Here is a 21007-nt window from a genome sequence, read left to right on the forward strand (position 1 = left end):
TATATAGACACTGGTACATTTGGATGTTTCGGAAACCTCTTCATTTATACGAACTAATAACGATTACACAAGGTTTCATAACAACAATGCAGCAAGAATATTTATTAATCATAATATTCAGTAATGTTCTGTATGCGAATTACAAAGATAATTCGGAATCAGGCAAAGAACGATGTATATGTATTTATTTTTTTTGCTTAGTTTTGAAACTGAGCGTGAATTTTGTGCTAGTCGTCTGGAGCAATGTTTAGCGGCAGTACCGGATGTCGAACCCGAAGCATTAATTAAAATCAACCTCTCTTACTGAATCTCTTACTTCGACAACCATTCAAACAGCTTTTCATTTTACAGGAAGATAATCAAAATGAATCTCTCTTATTACATTATCCATTTCCATAACTGTGTAAAGTGATTTAGTTTCACAAAAAAGAATACAGAAAACTTTCTACCATCAAAATGTATCGTCAAAACGTAAGCGCTAAACATGCTCATCAATTCAACTATCATTGTTACTATCATGGCAATATGCTTTCTCCTTGTTCATCACTATATATATATATATATATATATATATATATCATATTTATGTTAATGCGGCCTTAATGTCCCCTGAATTTTCCCGAGCCGAACCTAATAATAGTTCACGTATTTCCGTTCAGCACAACTGCTTTTGTTTTTCTCGGATCTGGATTGCGCGTTCACCTTCGCTCTCCGTAAAGGTCTTTTTGCCAAATGTGAAATCGATTAGCACACGCAATACTTTTAATAATAAGGAATATGTTTAATTAATCTTGACCCACATATGTCTTTGCTCAACATCAGTTTGTTCTAGTTCTGAATCGTCTAAAAATCGTTTTGACTGACTCCTAAACGCTCGTTGTACCTCATTAATGCTGTTGCGTATTATTATCGTTGTTACGTAAACTGAATGGTAAGCTATACAAGAACTTTCCCAGCCGGTGTCCCATGTGATTTGTCAGGGCTGCTCTGACCGCCACTGCCGCTGCAGCGTACAGATGAGAACAGTGTGCCAGTGAACAGAAATGAAGATGCAAAGCTCACCCGCAGCACTTAGCGCAGGTGGGATCAATGCCTGACCTCTTGGTAACGTCCACCTTGACAATTTCTTCAGCAACTGTCGGATGAATTCCAATAGTCTCTTCGATTTGTGCACGAGTAATACCCACTCTAAAGGTAGAGTCATGAAATAAGCCACACAAGTTGCAGAAAATAAGACATTTCATTAGTATATATTTTGCAACTTATCGTTACTAAAAGTTGCGAATACGTTTAGATATAATCAGAAATCATATTTGTTTTTTGCATAGCACCTTGGATGTGAAATAAGGAATGTTGAGCTGAGACACTAAGCTAACGCTTCAACCTGATCTTGTTTTGTAATATGTACTTGCTATATATATATATATATATATATATATATATATATATACGTATTCGGGTATATAAAAAAAAATGTTTTCGAATATCCTTATCTTAAATGAGCTTTCAGAGCACTTACTTCATAGCAGCTGCGAAGCCTTGCATTACTTCACCTGCCATCTGGCCAAGGAAATGCATTCCGATAATCTTGTTGTTCTCTTTTATGTTACCGATATACTTAATGTAGCAGTGCTCATTGCTGCGCTCAGCAATCGGGAACGTGTGAGGTTTGTAGAATGAGTGCCACACCTGCTCACATGGAAAATGAAACATGACTAATTAAGCATTCATTGTAGCAATTATGCAAGCTATCGTGGATATAGCCGTGAACTTCTGAAGTACACGCAGCTAGCAGACGAAACTAAAAAAAAAAAAAAACTAAAAGAAAAAAAAAACCAGTATCGTAGCAACTTTTGAGTGAAAATCTGGTCAGGTATACTGATCAAAAGCTCGGAGTAAAAAACATCTTTTAGCGGCGAAAATCAACGCTCAGTAGTCAGGTTTCCGCTTCTCGGAAGCTCCGGAAATTGATTGAGGGTTAGTGAAGATATTAGGCATAGAGGCCTTAAACAATGTACACTACGTATACGGTACAGACGTTTCTAGAACCCTTGAAGAAATGACTGGATGTTTAAACCCGAAACGCAAGAACGTATTGCAGCAGTCGAAGAGGTTTTTCACGTAAATAGAGCTTGGAATTCAAGGGATCTATCGGCCTAAAATTGGAATTTAAATCTAACATGTCTCAGAACTATAATCCAAATACAGAAAATGCGGACGCTGGGTAAAAATGCGCCCAGTCGGAAACATGTCTGGTATACTCTACGTGCAGATTGCAGAAATTTAATGACGAACCCGCCTGAAGCATATTGTAGCCATAGACGACACATGGGTCAATTTCCACCGACAGCCAAAGGGAGACCAAGCAAGAGAATGGCGTTAGCCTAAAAGGAAATTGAGTTCGGTGGCAGTGTCAAGTATGTTCGGACGTAAGGTTATGATAGTACTTGCAGCGGACATCAAGGACATCTGCTATCATGAGATAGTCGCCAGAACTCCAACAATGAGTGCAGCCCGCTATGTCGAGTTCCTCAAAAAACTCACGGTTTGTTGGCGCGGTAATCTAAAGCTTGTGAAGAATGAAGGAAAGTACTTTTAAAGCATAATAAAAAAAATCGTAATTGTTGTTCAGGTAGCTTAAGAATTACTTCAATTTTAATATCCGCCGAATTCGTTCGTAACAGTCCAATATATTAGCATAGATTATGTTTGTAGTTCAGTTTTTCCGTTACATATTTTTAGAAATAATGATATTTGGTTCATTTCATCGAAAACTTGTTAAGAGAAACAAAATCGCAGTCTAGCAAATCTAACGAAAAAAAAACAAATGTCGCTGATAAATTTGTTGTATGAAATGCTAAAATTGTAGAATTGCCCTTACTTATAATAATACTGATAGAACTATATCTATGAGTCGTATTACGTCGAATTTTGGTTAAATTTCATTCATTAATTACCTCGATATTGTCTTGGCCGTATTTCTTAATAGCGTCCTCCTCAGAGAGTCCGCAGCAAGCATATTCGATTGGCGTAAATACAGTCGTTGCAACAAGATCATAGTTCATTTTCTCTGTTGACGTGCCGGCAAGACGGCGTGCAATCAGGCGACCAGTTCGAGCGGCGACCGGTGTCAGCTCCGGTTTATCAACGAGGATATCGCCCAATGCATATATGTTACTTGCTGTTGTGCGCTCTTCGTCATCCGTGATGACCTTCGTAGATAAACAATAATTCATTGAAATTACAAATGAGCGCAAACTCGGGAATAATTAGTTAACGTTGTACCTTGCCATACAGTTACAAACTACAACGGAAAAATGCTGCCATCGGTCTTCGACAAGCTAGTTATCTAATACTAATTATTAGATACTGTAACTCATATGAATATTATTACCCCAAAATACATGGATACAAAACAATACGGTTACTCATAATATTACTTTCGATGACCATAGAATACCTCGGTAAATCGAGATTCAATTATTCATATGTACTCCCGCATTAGCCCATACACTATTATTACGGTTTTTAATTCTGTTATCAAACATATTTCATGTTGAATCGAGATCACTCGGTTTCTTATGGACATTGACGTTAGCAGTAAAGTGAAAACCGACAATATATACTTAGAAAGCTACATTGTAAAGTTAATTACCTTGCCTTTCGAATCGGTCTTGACGCCGACAGCTTCAAGATTGAGTACCTTAGTTAAAGCATGTCGACCAATAGCGAACAGAACGGAATCAAAGGTGTCACTTCCCACTTCATCAGAAGCCGTGTTTTTCCACTCAACGTGGAACTTGCCGTCAGGCTGCTTTTCGACTAACGTGGGAACACAGCCTCTATGGAATTTCGTACCGTGCTTCTCCATATAATCCACAACCATCCCGGCCATCTGCTGGTCAAAACCTCGTAGAGGAATTGACCGCAAGCACACCTAAAAACGTAGGCACGGGAATAATAGGTACGTCAACACTTACAGGTAAGCTCCTTTAGCTGAGTAATCCACTCAAGAATATTTATATCTAATAATCTATTTATATATTCTGACTAATTCTGTTATTAGTATTATTTGAGCTAGCTACTCGCTATAGCTTAGTATTTTTAAATATCACATAATTTCAAACTAACATTACATTTCATTTTATAACAACGACTACGATAGAATTAAATAATTTCTTAGTGGGTGTTCCATAGAATAATCGTTGGCACACCTGTGTTTCATATCCGAGGCCAGTGAGAAAACCCGCGCATTCCAACGCCACATAACTACCTCCAACGACGAATGTTTTGCCAGGCGCATTTTGCATATGGAAAATATCATCGGACGTGATCGCATACTCCTTAGCGCCAGGAACATCGTCGGGCAACGTCGGCCTTCCACCTACCGAAAGAAGGAACCACTTCGACGTGATCTGCCTCTCCGCGCCCCCAGCGGATTTCATTTTGACCGTATGCACGTCGATGAATGAGCCCTCCATATTGTAGTAGTCGATCTTAGCGTTACGAAGACTAACACGATGGATCCAGTTTAATGACTTGATGTAGTCTGTCACGCCGGACCGCAGCGTATCCCAGTTATGGGTTAGGGTCTCAGAGAATTCCCACCCATACTAGAGGCGTCACACGAAATAATAAGGTAATAAAGTTAGCAGATTGACTTACAGCATGCGCAAAGCCTATATCAGAATGAACAGGAGCATACAATTTAACAAAAAGTTCCGGTGCATCTGGACAGCAGAAAATGTGTGTGTTTCCGTATGTAAAAGAAAAAGTATGCTAATATATCTCACCTTCCGTGCGTCTTTCAATTCATCACCAAGTAGGGCAGCTGTATGGTAAAGCTTCTTTGGGATGCAACCTACATTAACGCAGGTTCCACCAAGGCCCCATGTTGTATTCTGCGTCGAAGGGGTCACATAATTTAGTACGGCCGTCTTTAGACCCAAAGCAGCAGCTGTAATGGGAATTTATCAATAAAAAAAACAACATGAGACCGGTAGTGTGCAGGGGCTAACCACAACGCTTCATTAAGTTTTGTCAACTTGCTAGTGTTCACATATATATTTATTATATATTTAACTTGGTTTAATATGCTGCATGAACACCAGATGTTGAAGCCACGGGTAAATGCGGCCATTTCTGCTATTTCTCCGTGCATGATGAACAACTCGAATCATGTTGCGCGTAAAAGGATGTTTCGTACCTTCTTTCGCCGAAGCTAATCCTCCAGATCCACCTCCTATGACTACGAAATCATAATCATAACCGTCCTTCGTCTTCTCAATTGGAGCCATACTGCTGATCAGGTAACAAATGAGATTGGTGTAAGTAGCCAGAAATAACCAAGCAAAATATTAATTATCTATAATGTCACAGAAGAAACATTCTATGCCTTCAATAGTACACAATAAAAAAACGTTCGAAAAATAATATCCTATACACATTCACATACTACATCTGTTAAAAAGAAAAATCTAAAACAAAAAGCCGCTTAGTTTTTATTAATTCCAAGGAACAATTTTTAGAGAGGAAATTAACAGGGTCCCGAGAGGGCTCATTGTTAATCTATGTAAAAGCTACAATGCTAGAATTACACGCTAGAATTTCTTGCAATGCTCCGGCGTTGTCATTTTTCATTTTTACTTCATTTTAATTTAAGAATCAGATAAAAAAGTTTTGGTCTGAAAATCTAATTCTAGACAATCTCAATAGCATAGGTGCAGAATAACGAGAGCTAATCTTCCTGGATAGCATATGTCACCTCCCGATCAAAAACTAGTAGTAGTCGGTTCAATAGTTGCAATAGCGCAATAAACCAATCTCTAATTTAAGTACATTTTATTAGACCTACAAAGACATTTGTAAATTCAACGTCACATAAATGAACTCGTTTATCCAAGACAGCAGGGACTAACATAGCTTAATAGCTAAAGCTTACGACTCGTAATATATGCTTGGTACATACTGGTATGATATACAAAGTCCAGAAACCGGGCGGAACTTAGCAAAATGAAAATAAGCGTATGAAAGCAATGTTTCCGTAATTAGTTTCGTACGTTATTGCACAATTATTGCAGGTTTTATTGTTTGTCCCCATTGCATTACTCTAGGAAATAATAAACTATATGAGCTCCTTCAATAAATGCCTCTGTCTTACAAGTGCGTCGCTACGACTAGCAAATTGACAAGCGTTTAAGTGACACTAATTTTGTATACAATTACCAGGTAGGAATAGATAGTTTAGCAGTGAGCAAAGCACAATTTTGGGACACCGACTAGGTCCGTATAACTGGTCAAACATATTCTCTGTGACAATTTAGTGGTATCAGAGAGATAACGAATATTGAAAGAACAGGTTCACATACTGTAAATTCTATAAAAATTCATTCGAATATTTAAATTTTTTTAAATGAATTGTCTTGAAGAAATCCCAGCAGTAGCTCCTTTAGTACATGTATGATGTAGATATTGACTCTTTAGAATGTAAAGAGTGGATCAGAGGCTCTGCAGTGCCGAAAAAACAAAGGTTGCTCATTTTAACAAGACGGGGGCGTATTTCGAAAATCGCGCTTGGTGAATTAAATATAATCTTTTAATATAAGTTAAGTATACATATTTACCAAACGTTAATAGAATAAGCCACCGAACAGCCCGTATAACTCGCACATTTAGATACAGCTTCTTGCCGACCTCTAGGCTCTCAAAGATATTAAGAAAACTCACATCCAAATTAAATAAGTCAATCACTAATTGAGTTAGCGCGTTGTGTCAGAATTAGGATTGAACGTCCTTTGATAAAAAAATCTATTTATCTTGAGCTATTTTTTCCAATTTTTCAACTCTTGCCAACAATAATAGCACAAACCTATATCGGACAAAATTTGCCTTACTGAAATCTTCATTATTTCACCGATAGACAAGTGCTATAGTTTACGATGCGACGATTTAATACAGTTTACGATGCGGCTAAATATGTATTCAATGCGGTACGAACCATCGATTATAATAGGAGATTTTACATTATCTACCTCTTTTCCTTCTTCTACCTTCACATTTAAATCTATGTTTGCCATTTTCAAATGAATTGAATAAGAAAATGTAGTGAGTATGGGTTGTGCATTCAAGGAAAACATAAGCATGAAATACAGATTTCATGAATGTCGAAGCGGGCCTTAGACGGTGTAACCTCTGGTTGAAAACGATCGAAATTGGGGGTCGCTACTCTGAGTTCCACTAACAACAAAGATACTTTAGGATTTCTATGATTAAGGGCAGTTATTTATCATTCAATAAATACACGTAGCATAGTCATACTGCAGGCCGAATATAACCGTGACACAAGTCAACAAGGAAAAATAGTATATATATATATACACGTGTACCCATGTGTTTTTCAGAGTGCGCCCTACCTCTGTCATTCGCAAAAGGTAACCCAAAAATGATTGGCAATAAAAACATTTCCAAATAACTTTGGCCAGCTACTGCGGTCGAACGACATATCTCACTAAACATTTTGTATCCTATCAAATTTTGCGTGTAGTGCCATTAAATATTGCTTCAGACAAATCGTCACGAAAGAAAGCGTATTGACAACCGGTTTTGAACCTAAACAACCTTATCTGTCCCCAAATTTTACAAGCAATTATGTTGGCACTGCATTATCTAGGGAACTGAATGACATGTTGTGCGCCGGCATTTCGCGCTTGAAACAACAAGAGGTAACCATTATTAAAATACCGCTTAAAAGAACTTCGGTGGCAAGTTCCTGCGCCTATTCACCGTTTGTCATTATAGCTACGACCTCACACGAGACACACGAGATAGAAACATAAACCACGCCGTTGTTACCATACAAAATTCACTGATCGGAATCCAAATAGTCATGTTGCCTAGGTCAACTGAGGATACGGTCCTAAACTGTCGAACCACCCTAATTTTGCTCATAATCACTCTTTTACTCTATTATTATCATGCGAGTGTACGACTAGTATTGGTGTTTTTTTTTTTAATTTAACCTAAACAAGACAAATAGTGTTAAATTGTGGAAAGAAAGAGGCACTTGCTCATCAGCTTCTTCCTCATCAAGTGGGTCGTCGCCGTCAGTTTGTAGTAGGCATTCGCCGCGCATGATAATATCGTTAATCGATAGGCACATCGAAGTAACAAACTGGGGTATATCACTAAACATTTCGGACGAAGAAAGGATATCGACATATCCAGCCATTCTGTTGATCACTAAATGGTTCAACGCCTTTAGCTGGCTTCAGCGACTTTGCTCCCCGAAGCAGACTGACGTCCGTACACTACGAACCATAAACTGTTTATCGTCATGAGTCGTGCGCACGATACGCGGATCGCGCTGGTCGTTCTACTAAACCCATTTAAAAAGGTCAGCCTTTTTCCTCTCAAGGGACATAAATCATTCACTAGTTTGATCGTCTGCAGTTTGCTGCCTCTTTAAATATCTCACATAAACTGCTATTGTTTCATTAAACATTAATGCGCTCGGGATTCTTGGAACTGTTACAAGGAACGGGAGGCCCCGCCTCCTTGAGACAGACCCTCCTCAATCCAAATGAATTAATTTCGATATGATAGTCATTATTGATATTACATGTTTAGCTCCGTAGTTAAACACTGCGCTATAAATGATATAGTGTTACCATGGGCGGTTAGAGACTTTGTCTTCGATAGCCCTTAGCTTAACCTATAGGTAATTGTTACTAGTAATTAACTTCATGTATACAAATACGGAATAAAGGTACAGATAAGATTGGTAAATGTTAGCTAAACACCTATTAGACCACTTAGAAATAATTACTGAATAACAAAACATACGATGGCATGTTGCATACCTTAGAATTACGGTAAAAAGAGGGCAGACAATACTAGGCAAATGAGACTAGCTCGGCTCCTTTCTAGGTCATATTTAGAGTGAACGCCGCGCATTTTGAGGTAAATGTTGATACCCACTCATAGTCTCGGTTGTGCAATACAATATAGTAATCTCGATAGGGACAACTATGAAGGGCACTACCTTAGCCATCGAATAAAGCTAATACACCAGGGCCAAAATTAACTCATTAAGCGCTATTATTTTCCAAACTTAATATTTAGGCGGCATCGCTAGTCTCCCGGAATTCACCGTACTTGGGACGAGCAATAGACAATCAGTAGAGAGCCTAAGCATGTACCCTGTAATTCAAAGCAATTTGAAGCTATAGTTGACAATTTGTCATAAATTCCATATGGGGTTAAATAAATATTTTCTGCGTGAGCCGTCGTTAAGTTTGGAATACTGATCAACATGATGCACTTCGTTTGTAGGTCGAGCACTAATAACATACATCCGGTTATGTTTATGTTGTTATCCTTATGCTTAATATAAATGACAAAACAAATAAGTAATAATTATTAAGGAGATAGATGTATGAATATTCAGGCTACTTATTGGACCTATTAGTTCTTGTCAGGACGGAAAATCAACCTCAGAATGAGGTCTAGTAGGTTGTTTAAGTGACATTATGGTAAGAGCTTATGTATATTATGTTTGATCAACTTAATGCAAGCGTACCGGTATAACTGCCTAAGACGCGCTAACGCTTGCGGATCACAATTTAGGCTTGAACCCCATAACACTATAAACATCTTTATCTGAAAAAAATTCGCTTCTGGTCGGAAAGTACTACAGCAATATAGGCCGATATCTTTATCGGAAAATAGGGATCTATTTATTAATTTTACTCACTGGATTCTGTATCGCCGTATCCTCTCAGTAATATTCGCATGAAAGCTTTAACAAATTTTATTAATTTTGAGATTTTTTAGCAAAAATATTATAAACTAGCGTTATGAACGTGTGACCCTATAAAAATAAGCCGATTCGATTAATTACTGTACCTTTTTATCAAGCACTGATGCTACTATACTTTTATATCTATTTTTAAGTCTGTCATTCTACATTAAGTCAAAAAAATTATCGCCTTTACTTAACGAGGTTACTGATATAGAATCCATGTGTTAAAAAATGAGCAAATATATATAAAAATGACACTGAAGTTGTGTGTTTTTTTTATATAATTTCAAAAAACATCGACTGAAAGTAACTTATCACACGATAAGTTTCAAAAATATCCACCTAGATGTATAGGATACTATATATACTTTTTCTCGGGATGAAATAGAACAAATTGTACAAACTTACTTCGAGAGTGCTTAAATAAATCAGTTTTAACATAGAAGTTATCACCGTACCATCTGTTGCTTTCTGTAAATAGCGGTGTCTAGGCACCGAAAATAAACGTACCAAAAATTCGAACTCTCATATAAGATGTAGAACAAACCATTCTACTATGCTGGACACTTGGCCTGTTCTTAGACTTATCGAAGAGAATTAACAATTAATGAACAACTAGTATGTATTTTACTTTAAATGTGATTGGGCTTGTACCTGGGTCGAACCGCGCTCACATGAAGTAATCTAAATGAGCCGAACACACTCCGGCTGAGCACACGAATGCTCGTGAAGGAGACCTGCATAACAGGTGCCTTCACGTCGTTTCGCCTGCAACAGCAGTAGTACGGCAATCAGTCGGTATGTCACGTACATATATCGCGACTATAGCTTCTGAAAGGATTGTGTGTCTACGGAGTTTTACATAGGGATTCGATTTAGGAGGTCTAAATATGGAAAAAGAGAGGCATACACAGACCCACGCGGATCTCGAGGGATTTCAGTGGCTATATGACGTAGATAATTATTGCTTGATAAATGTTTAGCTAAGGCCTCAATCATTTGTTACCGTAAGAGACGCATATAAATCTTTCCCATAACTCAGGGCTTAACCATGAGGGAGATGCTGTCTACCGATAGGAACCTCTTCAATATCTATCCCTTTCCCTAGAATATGCAGTTACAGTGATCAAACGCAGCTGGGCATTAGCATAGAAAATCGGGTTTGACATCATCGCCATTGGCATATGTATATAGGGTTTAGCAGCAGCCAGGTATCACTTAATGTGAGGACAGATGTCCTTAGTTATTAACGAAAATCTAAAGACTATTAATCTAGAACGTGACACATCCGTGTTTCATGAAGGTTGTAATAATTCGATTAAAAAACTGACTTAGGATGTTCGGTTTGTATATAATTTGACATCGCGTTTATTTTCGCCATATCCCAAGTACACCATTTCTTCTAAGAAAAATAACTTGCTAGCTAACCAAACAAAAGCAAAATATAACATCAGCAAACAAATCATTTATACTCTGATAAACTTCTCTCAAAAGTTTGAGAAAGCATTTGGTGCTCTTACTGCTGCAATAAGGTCACTGAAATAAGCTAAATATATCGATCGTTTCCCACCCAACTTTTTGTTCTAAATGGTTTGACAACAACCTTTACGTACGCATTAAAAACAAGACTTTTACATCTGCGCCGATCGTCAGCCAACAACGTTGAGACCGAAGTCTCACCGATAACTATATACATTTAGAAGAAGTCGCACACTGAAGGGCAATACTTGCTTTTATCCTTAGGGCGTGCTCACCATCGAAGTAAATCGAACGAACAACGACCTATATTGCCGGTACAAACTCTTTTCGCTGAGTTCTGTTTTTATAAGACCAAATGTCGGCTACCCATACCTTAGTCCAGCAAAACCATCACACTACAATTACTTGCCTTGTGATTGTACAAGTTCAAACGAAGAATCCCTTTGATTTGCTCTGCAATGCGAGACGAAGGTTGAGAGGCACGGGCTGTGTGCCTCTATACAGAGCATAGCACGGTCAGCAAGACGCTGAGTCGGATAGACAGAAACAGATTGACACCTTCCAATTCCGTCCAACACCCAATTGATTCGTTAAGTCGTCAAGAAGCTTGGCCACCGATGGCATCTAGACTGTTCGGGTTAGATGTAGTCGGCAGTACAGGCAGGAGGTAAGCAGCATAATTCGGCTTTGGCCTACTTGACGGATCTAGAATGAGTGTCATTTACTGCGTCGCTCCCTTAGAGCCTAATGCGGACCAATATAATTCGCCTACATGAATCAGCAACTTGTTCTTTCCTGTCTCTTTTTACGTTACATGTTTTAGTCACTCTCTCTCTCTCTCTCTCTCTCTCTCTCTTTGCTTTTGCCCTCATTTACGATTGTATATGATCCGAAAACGAAAGAATTTAAAAATTTATGTTGTGCCACACTGTGATGGACAGCTTTGCGTGAGGGCCATTTTAGGACGTTAACAACTGATCTCGCTAAAATGAAAACATAATCATGATTTTTTTACTGTTTGAGCTGTTTGCGCCGGATTGCTTTATCGATCAAATAAACTAAGTAATCATAGAACGCCTGACATCAATGATTACGTCACATACGATCTATGCTACTTAACATTACATAACCGTTTTTGGCTGTCAGTTCAGGCCTATGAGAGTATGACTGCCGCATTTGATCTACATTTGGTATTTTATTTATAAAGTACAAACATACAATATATGTTTTTTCCAGATTCCTATTTTTTTATAATAACTGTAAATTAACTATAATTTTTTATAGTAACTGAAAATGACTAGAAAAATATATGACGGTTCGCTGTGCTAACTTTCCGGGGTCCATCATATACTTAATGTAAAAGATATTGGAACATGTCAAAGGTGGCGTATAAGTTGGACATCTATTAATTTGTAAGCAGATCTTGTTTGCAGATATAATCACAAGGCAGCTTTGCAGTTCACGCAGCTCATTTTAACGCATTCGTACTGTGCACTATGTCAGGACCGTGTCTTGCAAAGTTTGAAACTATGTTATAGGCCGGAATCAAAAAAATAATTTTATTCTACATTCTGTACAACCAGGAAATTTATCAAGCAAATTTACGGATCATCGATGTTGGTCGAGGCTTCTTTAGAAAGGACAGATAACATTTTTTCTTCATTTTAAGGCTTTCTCCTGAATTTTTAAATCAGACACAACTACATACGATCAGGCATCGTTATGCAGTCGTGACAAAAGCAAATCATTAATTCAGACATGGAAAAGTATGTATTAATTATTTTTAACGTGTAGTTTACTTTCAGCATCAAATTATCTAGATTTAGTAACGCGAGCCAATTCAGAAGATAAATCCCAGAAACTGATTTTTCGGTTCATCTTTTTTAAGGACTTGTCAGGCTAAGATCGTCATATCAACTTTGACTTACTCAAGATTCTCGCTTTCTATTCTGACAATCATTCTTACTGTGACCTTTTTGTGAAGTCGTTTTTAACTTTCTTAGATTTAAATCCAAAAAAACCTTGCTCAAGATAGGTTAACTCTCAAATCTTATAGCAGTAATAAGTTGATGCCATTCAATAGTATAATAGGTATCTTCTACAGTCTAGAAGTCTCTTTGTAGCCGATATACCTTATTAAACAAGGTTCGATGCTTGCGAAACAACTTATGATCTACATTGTTCAGGTCACCATCAACGAAGTCAAATTCTAAATTCTTGTACCAATTAAAGAGTAATTCACTGCTTGATCTTAATTCAGACTCTATTTTTCCCAAAACATCTCTGCATTTCTCCCAGTTCAAGAAATTTTAGAAGCTCCACAATTGATATTACGTACTGGCTGCCGATCTTAGTGCTTTTCCTGACAAAACTGATCACATTCTTATATTTCTTCATTCCCGTCGTCTGTTCGTTAATTTAAGAAGTGATTCAATAATCAATCATTGGAATCATTTCTTAAAAGCGATTATGTTGATTTTGTTACTTGGCAGCAATCTGGCTTTTGTTTGCAAGCTTTTCTCTTTGCAAGGTCCGTATCTTACCACTATGTTGTTGCTGCTGTCCACAACTGCCTGACACTACTTTTTACTAAGAGGAAGCGCGTGTTCCTTAGGACTTTTCCAGTTACTGCTACATAAAGAAATTCCCCAATACCGCATCTGGTTCATAGTGAGCTGTCGAGGTGGAAAATTGATTACCAGTGCAGGTGCAGGCTTTCAGAAACCTTCTTGTTTATTTTATGTCTAAGTAATGGTGGGTCGTTTTATACTTAGTTCATGTGAATGTTCCGTTTATTAGTTCCAAACTATGACTCCAACCTGCGTTTTCCCGCAGCATATGATACACATGAATGCTTGTCTTCCCGCACAGAGTGCAGGCACAGCAATAGATACTTTAAAATAAGTTCGTTCCTTATACATTTTTTTTGGCTTTGCGGATGATTTTTTAGAGTTTTCTCAACAGGCTTCTCTAATTCCTTGTCTCTGAGTGTTATCTCGCTAAGCAAAAAGTTTTGAAGTTTTAAATTTACCGCTTAAATAGCATTCGACCTTTGGTTCACTAGCCATATCCTGACTCGTTCTGTGGTGATTCTTTGGATTATTTCCGGCTGAGCTTTCCACCTTCGTGCTCATTTTAGAGGAGTACTGAACAAGCTAAGTCTTCCGATAAGCACCTTTGTTGGCGTCACCCTAAACTTTTTCAACGGTGTCCATTCGTGTCCCATGAGGAGGAATACGAATATGATGACTTTCGTTTTTCTTGGTAAACACACTTTCACCTCTTCTCTATGTGCATACATCTAGTAAATATTTTATGATGGCAATACAAGGCGCAAACTGGAGCCCGCCTCACTATCGGTGTCTTCAGTAAAATTTGTCAAAAAACTTATATCCACGGGGAAAACCGTCAACTTCTAACTTGGACGAACAATTGACTAGGTAAAACCTAATCAATTCCCTACATTATTTTATTTAGCTTTAGGCAGACGCAACAGCGCACAGTTAATTCGGTGGAAACATAAAGCATTATAAGAACAGAAAAACTTACTGTACTTACCTGAAATATGCAGTTACACAACTGAAAATTTAGGGAGACAACAAATTCTTTCTATTAACCAAGACAAATCTGTGTCAGCCCATTAAATCGCTAAAAATTTGAGAACATAATTCAAACGATTTTCATTAGCGGGTCTTGCCCCTTTATTTACTGTCGTCTGCTAGTCGAACTCTCCAGGAACCCTCGCTTTCCGTAACTGGCTATTCTTAATTTTCGAACAATAACAAACGAGCGCAGTTCTCCATCGCCGAAATCGGGGCTACAGTGAGAAGATAAAGGCCAGTTTTTAAAAAATATAGCTTAATTTTTTCTATTGTAATTCATTCTTTGAACGGTATTAAGAGTTGCAGGCGTTTACTGTTAAGAAGTCACAATTTAAGTTAAGCTCTGTTCATCTATTTTGTGGGAGAATTTTTCAAGAAACGAGTTGGATTGCTGTATTGCAGTATAATAGCAGAAATATGGTTACTGAAACTACTGCAGCAAAAAAAGCTTGAGGGTCATGCAATAAGTGGTTGAAACTCATTAATAATCTACAGTAACTTACGAACGGGGTGACGAATATGGTAACATAGTACGCGCTGAATAATCTACAGCATACGGTGTTTGGGGTCCATAGAGAATAATGCAACATAGTGTAGACACTTTAACTATTATACAATGAAATAATTATAGAATAAAATGGTCAGCGTGTGACTGAATCTGGTGAGAATAAACGGCGCTTGTACTGAATGTATAGTCGGTTTTTGTATTTATAAGAACAAGGGATCCTACAGCGCTTACTCATATTATGTACACCAAATTTAATTATGCTAAACATCGTGTGACATTATATGTCAAACCACTATTACTTAAAGCCTTTTCGGTATTCAAATATAATGACGTAGACAGCGAAAACTTTGCATTTAGCCCTATATGTCTTGTTCCGCAAATATAAATTACTCATTGTTAGTAAGCTGACCATACTAAAGAGACCTCGACATTTGGTTTTCAGATGCCTCGCATACAGTATATCGGTAATCCTTCGACGCTGCATGGTAAACACTTAATGAGAATTTTGACCAATCTGAAGGATTTCGGTATTGGCCGTCTAGTGACTCGAAGTCTATATGACAAATACCCGGAACCATCATTCTATGTTATCAAGAAAGTGCATCCTTATATGGACGATGAGAATATTTGGGCAAAAGTAGGTTTGCACGTGTGATCTGCTTGTTTATTTTTCGACTGCAGTGCATTTATTTAGTGGTCATTCACTGTATTGCCAAACGGATTAGTCAGTCTCGAAAGGCTCTGAAACCTGGTCGAAATCTAATTTTCTTTAGTAACACCGATATTTTAAGCCTGTTTTTGCCTACTTCTGAAATTCGTCTATGTCGAGGATTCTATGTTGTTTAACTAAGGTAGTATTTTGCGGCCAAAGTTCTCAAAATGACACATTTAGTGCAAACATGGCATGAGCAACGTGATGCTGAGTAGGGATAATGGATTTAGATACAAAATATGGAATCATTCTAGAAAGGGTATTTTTATAGGAATGCTTTTATGCTCATTTTTTTGCTTTTACAATTTTCGCTGGTCCATATCAGGGCAAATACTACATGTTTTAATGTCAATAAATGTTGTTGCATTTAAAATATTTAAAGCGACCAAATATCTGTCATAAAAGCGTTTGCGCTATTCTGCATATTATATGTTCCACATAGGTTTGGGTGGACAAGTATTATCGTGGCACTATAGGACCTCGCGATATGCTACTTCAGAAGTCTATGATTCCTGATTATCGGCTCATTCCCAAAGAGGAAGAGAAGGCACTTTTTGATAAGATTACTGGAAAACCAAGGGTCCAAATACTGCCCAGGTGAGTCTTTTAGAACCCAGTATCCTATGCAAAAAGAGCACTTTTGTAAACTATCGGCCACTTATATCTTCTAAGAGATTATAGTTACACAGATTTTAAATTTCCTAAAGAATGGTAATTTCTCTGAGTTTATCCAGTGTTGATTTATTATTTATTGTTCCAAACTGCTAAAACTCGTTCAGGTTAGACTATTTTTCATAAGTGGTTTCAGCACATTTGCTTTGACCAAAAAAGTGCTTCTCATAGAGACAATTATATAAAATCGATGAATGATTTAGCATATGACCATTAGCTAGTGCACAGAGTGTAAAACCTAGCATAGCACAGTGGAGCGGTTTGATGCTTATTCGAGTGATCGATTGTCTCGTGTAAATGTTGAAAACGATTTGACATATTCCTCTCTGCTCTTTCTGGGGTTCTCAGAACAGTTATATTTTTCATTGTTGTATGCTACTTTTTATATTAATAAGTAAAGTTCAGCTTGGTATTAATTACTTTGAAAACACTGGAAATATTGCTGGTTTGATGCGATTAGAATTGAACGTAGCAATCGAATGTAGTTTTAAAGAACGATGCTCTGAATTACTGCTAGAAAACTGTCAGTGCTCTACTATAGACTGTGTTTAAAAGCGATAAACAAAATCCAGCTGCAAGAACCTTGGTAGCGTCGCTCCTTAAATACTTAAATTGTATACTTTCCCTTATGGCCCCACTTTAGAGTATTTGAGTTCTAAGCCCACTGTCTCGAGTTCAAATTAAATAATTTGTAGACTAAATGCTCCATTATTCTGAATGTTGAGAACTGAGCTACTTCACGAAATATATGCATGACGCAGGAGCAGGTGGATACACGCGTATAGTTTACCTCTAAATTCCTTAAGTAACATCTGACTACAAATAACTATGTTTCCATGTGAATATTATGCATTCTTTAACTTGTGATGTATATACGTTTCCTTCTGCAAATAGAAGTTTCTCAATTAGAATGAATTAAAGATTCGTTATCGTACAGTCTCTAATTTAGAAAGAGCTACCTAGTACCTCCTTCGGACGTTGCAGTCTTTAATATTAGACTACCTCGTCCGTAAAAAGCATACTGATTCAAATATACTTTATTGAAACAATATATCGAAAGTTACAGTTTAACAGTTGGGCATCGTGACACGTTGCTTACCGATCGTTGATCGAAGTTTAGCTTAGATTAAACTTTGGCCTTCCTTTAAATTTGTTGGACAATTTCAAAACATTTTTATGATAATAAACAGCAATACCTATCTCAATATTGGCGTGATGGTACAATTACATCCATGTTAAAATGAGTCAACATCTATAGTAAATGACTAAGTTGAAAAATTAAGTTTGTTTTGCATGGTTATTCTTGGTACCGTGGCATTAATGTTCGTTTGCAGGCAGAAGGAATTTCCACCGCTGCTTAAAATGGTTATTGAACGCGACTTGCGTGCCCGCGGTATCGAAACCACCCCTAAGTTACCTTTGGTGTACAATTTGGATCCATTAGAACCCCAACGAATAGCTGAGGAGGGCGAAAAGCCAGATTATGATCCTGATACGAATGAAAGTCCGCTTACCGTTGAGAAACTCCGTCAGGGCATTCAGTTCTAGATATGGACTCCACAAGGACGGAAACAGCTATGAATGTGACTTAACTGGTGATTAGCTCGTGTAGGGAATCCAGACCACATCAATGATTGCAAACAAACACAGTGGGATGCTACTTTAAAACCTGATTTTAACCAGGAAGGCATATTTAAGTAAATGCGAGAGAAACTATGACTGTGTTCAGAGGAAGTTAGAGAGTGGCCTTCTCATAGAGTACTGTAGCTGCATGGTAACTGGATAGTATATTGACTATATTGCTACATTGAGCAGGTATTTTGATGAAAAAAGGAGACTATATTATAGTTCGCAGTTGTTGTAAGCTGCACCCGGTTCTAGTTTTTCGGGTGTTCGTTATGTAAATTGGAAAATGTTGTAAAGTTCATCAACACACCGTTAAACGCTGCTGAGGACATAACTAGGACTCATCTTAGTGTGATTTAAGCGAACGGAGAATAGAGAAAATATATGAAATATATAAGAAAAAAGACATTTTAACAGACCTACAGATGTAATTTTTTTAAAATAAGTATCTTTCTTGTTACTAAACATTCACATGGTGTTCTTTTAATTCGGCCTCTAATAACACGTGTATATTCTCGATTTTGTTTTCGACATATAATAGCTGAATGCACAACAGTTGACAACTTATAACGAGCATTTGATTATGCGGATTCAACGTATTGTGCCTATGAAATATGCAAAGTTCATCTATAACGGACTTCTCCTGTCTCTGGTATTGTCATATGTTTATCTCCGTCTATAGCTTTTTCATTTTCCACGACATTCGTGAATACATATATGAAGAAATCATTTCTATTCTTAATAGTCGCTTATTTCAGTAGCAAGCATCGTCTCAATGACAGCAGAAACATTAGTTTATTCCACCACGAAACTGCCCTTGTTGCCGTCAGGTAAAATTATTCGGCCAGCGTTTGCCATCTTCGTTATATATATGTATACATGGAGTAGTCCGTTCAAATCAGGCAAAACTTTAACCGACCGTTTGTCGTAATGCTAACGTTCATTCGCTGCCCCTGGTACCAGAGAAGAGCCGTTTTCTTCTAGAACACAACAGCAAACTCAGAACAGTGAACAATAACTGCATCGTTTTCAGAATGTAAGCAAAGACCCATCAGGATTAAAAATGTCCTTCTTTGCCTGAACTCAATGGTCTATATCATTTTGAGTCTTCGCGGAATTTTTAAAAAATCCGAGGGTAAATTTATAGATTAGCCGGAATATCCTCAGTGAGATTTGAATTTAAAAGGCTCGAACGTCTATTGAAATGTCTTACAAAGTCATTTTCGATAGATCTGGGTTTTTAACTTGAAAATAACGGCCGCTTGGGGGCGAAGAGAATCTATCAACTACCAACTAGCTCGTCCACCAACCAGCACTAACGGTTATTTCATTATTGAAATGTGTTACACTTTTCCAATATCTTTTAAACTTTCTGGCCTTTTTGAGCTCGTGCCTTTTTAAGTATCTTTGGCCTTTTATTCGTCCAAACCTAAATTCTGTTAAAATTTTTTGTATAAACCATAAGCGATATGCAATGTCGACGCCCACCAACACCGCTTCTTTGTTTTGAAAAAAAAATATTTTGAAAATGACTAGTAAATAGTTTGGGTTCCAAATCGAAGGCGTAATCGCAGTGTATCGTAATTATGTTAAACATGACCCTAAGAAATTACATTTTTAGCGTGTGCAAAAAGTTTCGTTGAAATATCTGTTTTTGCTTTAATATAGTCCTAAAAACAAAACATCAAAAAAAAAAATCGTGATCCAAATGCCATAGATTGTATAGGATTACGTAAGCTCTCTGTACACGCTTGTATTTGCGTATATTATGTTTTTAAGATAATGAGGATACCCAATGCAGTCACATGGCAGAAATTCGCAAATGCTATTCAATTACTGAATCAGTAATTACTGAATTTCTGCAACGTTCACCTATATGAAATTCATATTGTTAACATAATATATAGGACATGTACTAAGCCCCCTACCAACTTTATCCACTTTTGTCACGAATTCGGTGCAGAAATACACCAGTGTTTAAACAAGTAAGCCAACAATTCAACCGCACTTCTTAGATCCGAATTCAAATATGGGGACTGTATTATGCTTAAATTATAAAAATATAAACATTTGTCCATGTAAAACAAACTTTTCAGTCCCACAGCGAGTCATACCCGAAGATTATTATAACGATGTATGATAGTCATAGACGGTGATCGTAACGAGCCTAAGAAAGGCAAGCGTTAAATTCCTTAAAAATAACACCAATATTTTATATTAGGTTGTACTGTACCAGTTTTTAGTATACTCAAAAATTTATGTAATTTTGGGAATTTCGTTTTTGAGTCTTCAAGTAGGCCTAATTACTAGAGCAGATCGCTGTAGTCCTGCTTAAGTCATCACTATGGGGGCTTGTTGGAAAATGTCGAACATACTTCACTCCAATAGAGCATAGTAGCGGCTGACCAAGTTGATCGTTTTTCCATACTCGCGCCAGCTTTTCGTCGTTGTCGGGTACGTGTCTACAAGGGACACATATTACAAAAGACACAGAGGACTTAAATCGGTATTTTCATAGCAAATAGGTATACTTATAGGAAATAGCAGAAGCTATCACTGTTCCCTACCACCGTTACCTTAGTAGTTGCCGAGAAATAAAAGAAAACAGG

The 21007-nt window shown here is 37.4% G+C and overlaps 2 protein-coding genes across 6 annotated transcripts; one reads left to right on the top strand and one right to left on the bottom strand.

The window, feature by feature from the left end:
* Positions 1-73: 73 nt before the first annotated feature.
* Positions 74-14957, bottom strand: LOC111271909 (thioredoxin reductase 2, mitochondrial). 5 transcript variants are annotated; one of them, XM_022852951.2, is made up of 9 exons: positions 11688-11897; positions 10454-10567; positions 5207-5298; positions 4794-4957; positions 4215-4613; positions 3656-3937; positions 2958-3212; positions 1520-1689; positions 74-1188 (listed from the first exon to the last, which is right to left on the bottom strand). In XM_022852951.2, exons 2-9 carry the CDS (start codon positions 10540-10542, stop codon positions 1059-1061), a joined length of 1581 nt encoding a protein of 526 aa, XP_022708686.1. In that variant the 5' UTR covers positions 10543-10567; positions 11688-11897; the 3' UTR covers positions 74-1058. The 5 variants fall into 5 exon arrangements, with proteins under 5 accessions (XP_022708686.1, XP_022708685.1, XP_022708690.1 ...); XM_022852950.2 differs by having other exon boundaries at positions 5207-5301; XM_022852955.2 differs by lacking the exons at positions 10454-10567; positions 11688-11897 and adding an exon at positions 14837-14957.
* A 67-nt stretch (positions 14958-15024) lies between these two features.
* On the top strand, positions 15025-18816 carry mRpS34 (mitochondrial ribosomal protein S34). Its single transcript, XM_022852956.2, has 4 exons — positions 15025-15114; positions 15831-16025; positions 16543-16697; positions 18107-18816. Exons 2-4 carry the CDS (start codon positions 15831-15833, stop codon positions 18318-18320), a joined length of 564 nt encoding a protein of 187 aa, XP_022708691.1. The 5' UTR covers positions 15025-15114; the 3' UTR covers positions 18321-18816.
* The last annotated feature ends 2191 nt before the right edge of the window (positions 18817-21007 follow it).

Source organism: Varroa jacobsoni, unplaced genomic scaffold (genome assembly GCF_002532875.2).
Source record: "Varroa jacobsoni isolate VJ856 unplaced genomic scaffold, vjacob_1.0 contig01255, whole genome shotgun sequence".
NCBI lineage: Eukaryota > Metazoa > Arthropoda > Arachnida > Mesostigmata > Varroidae > Varroa > Varroa jacobsoni.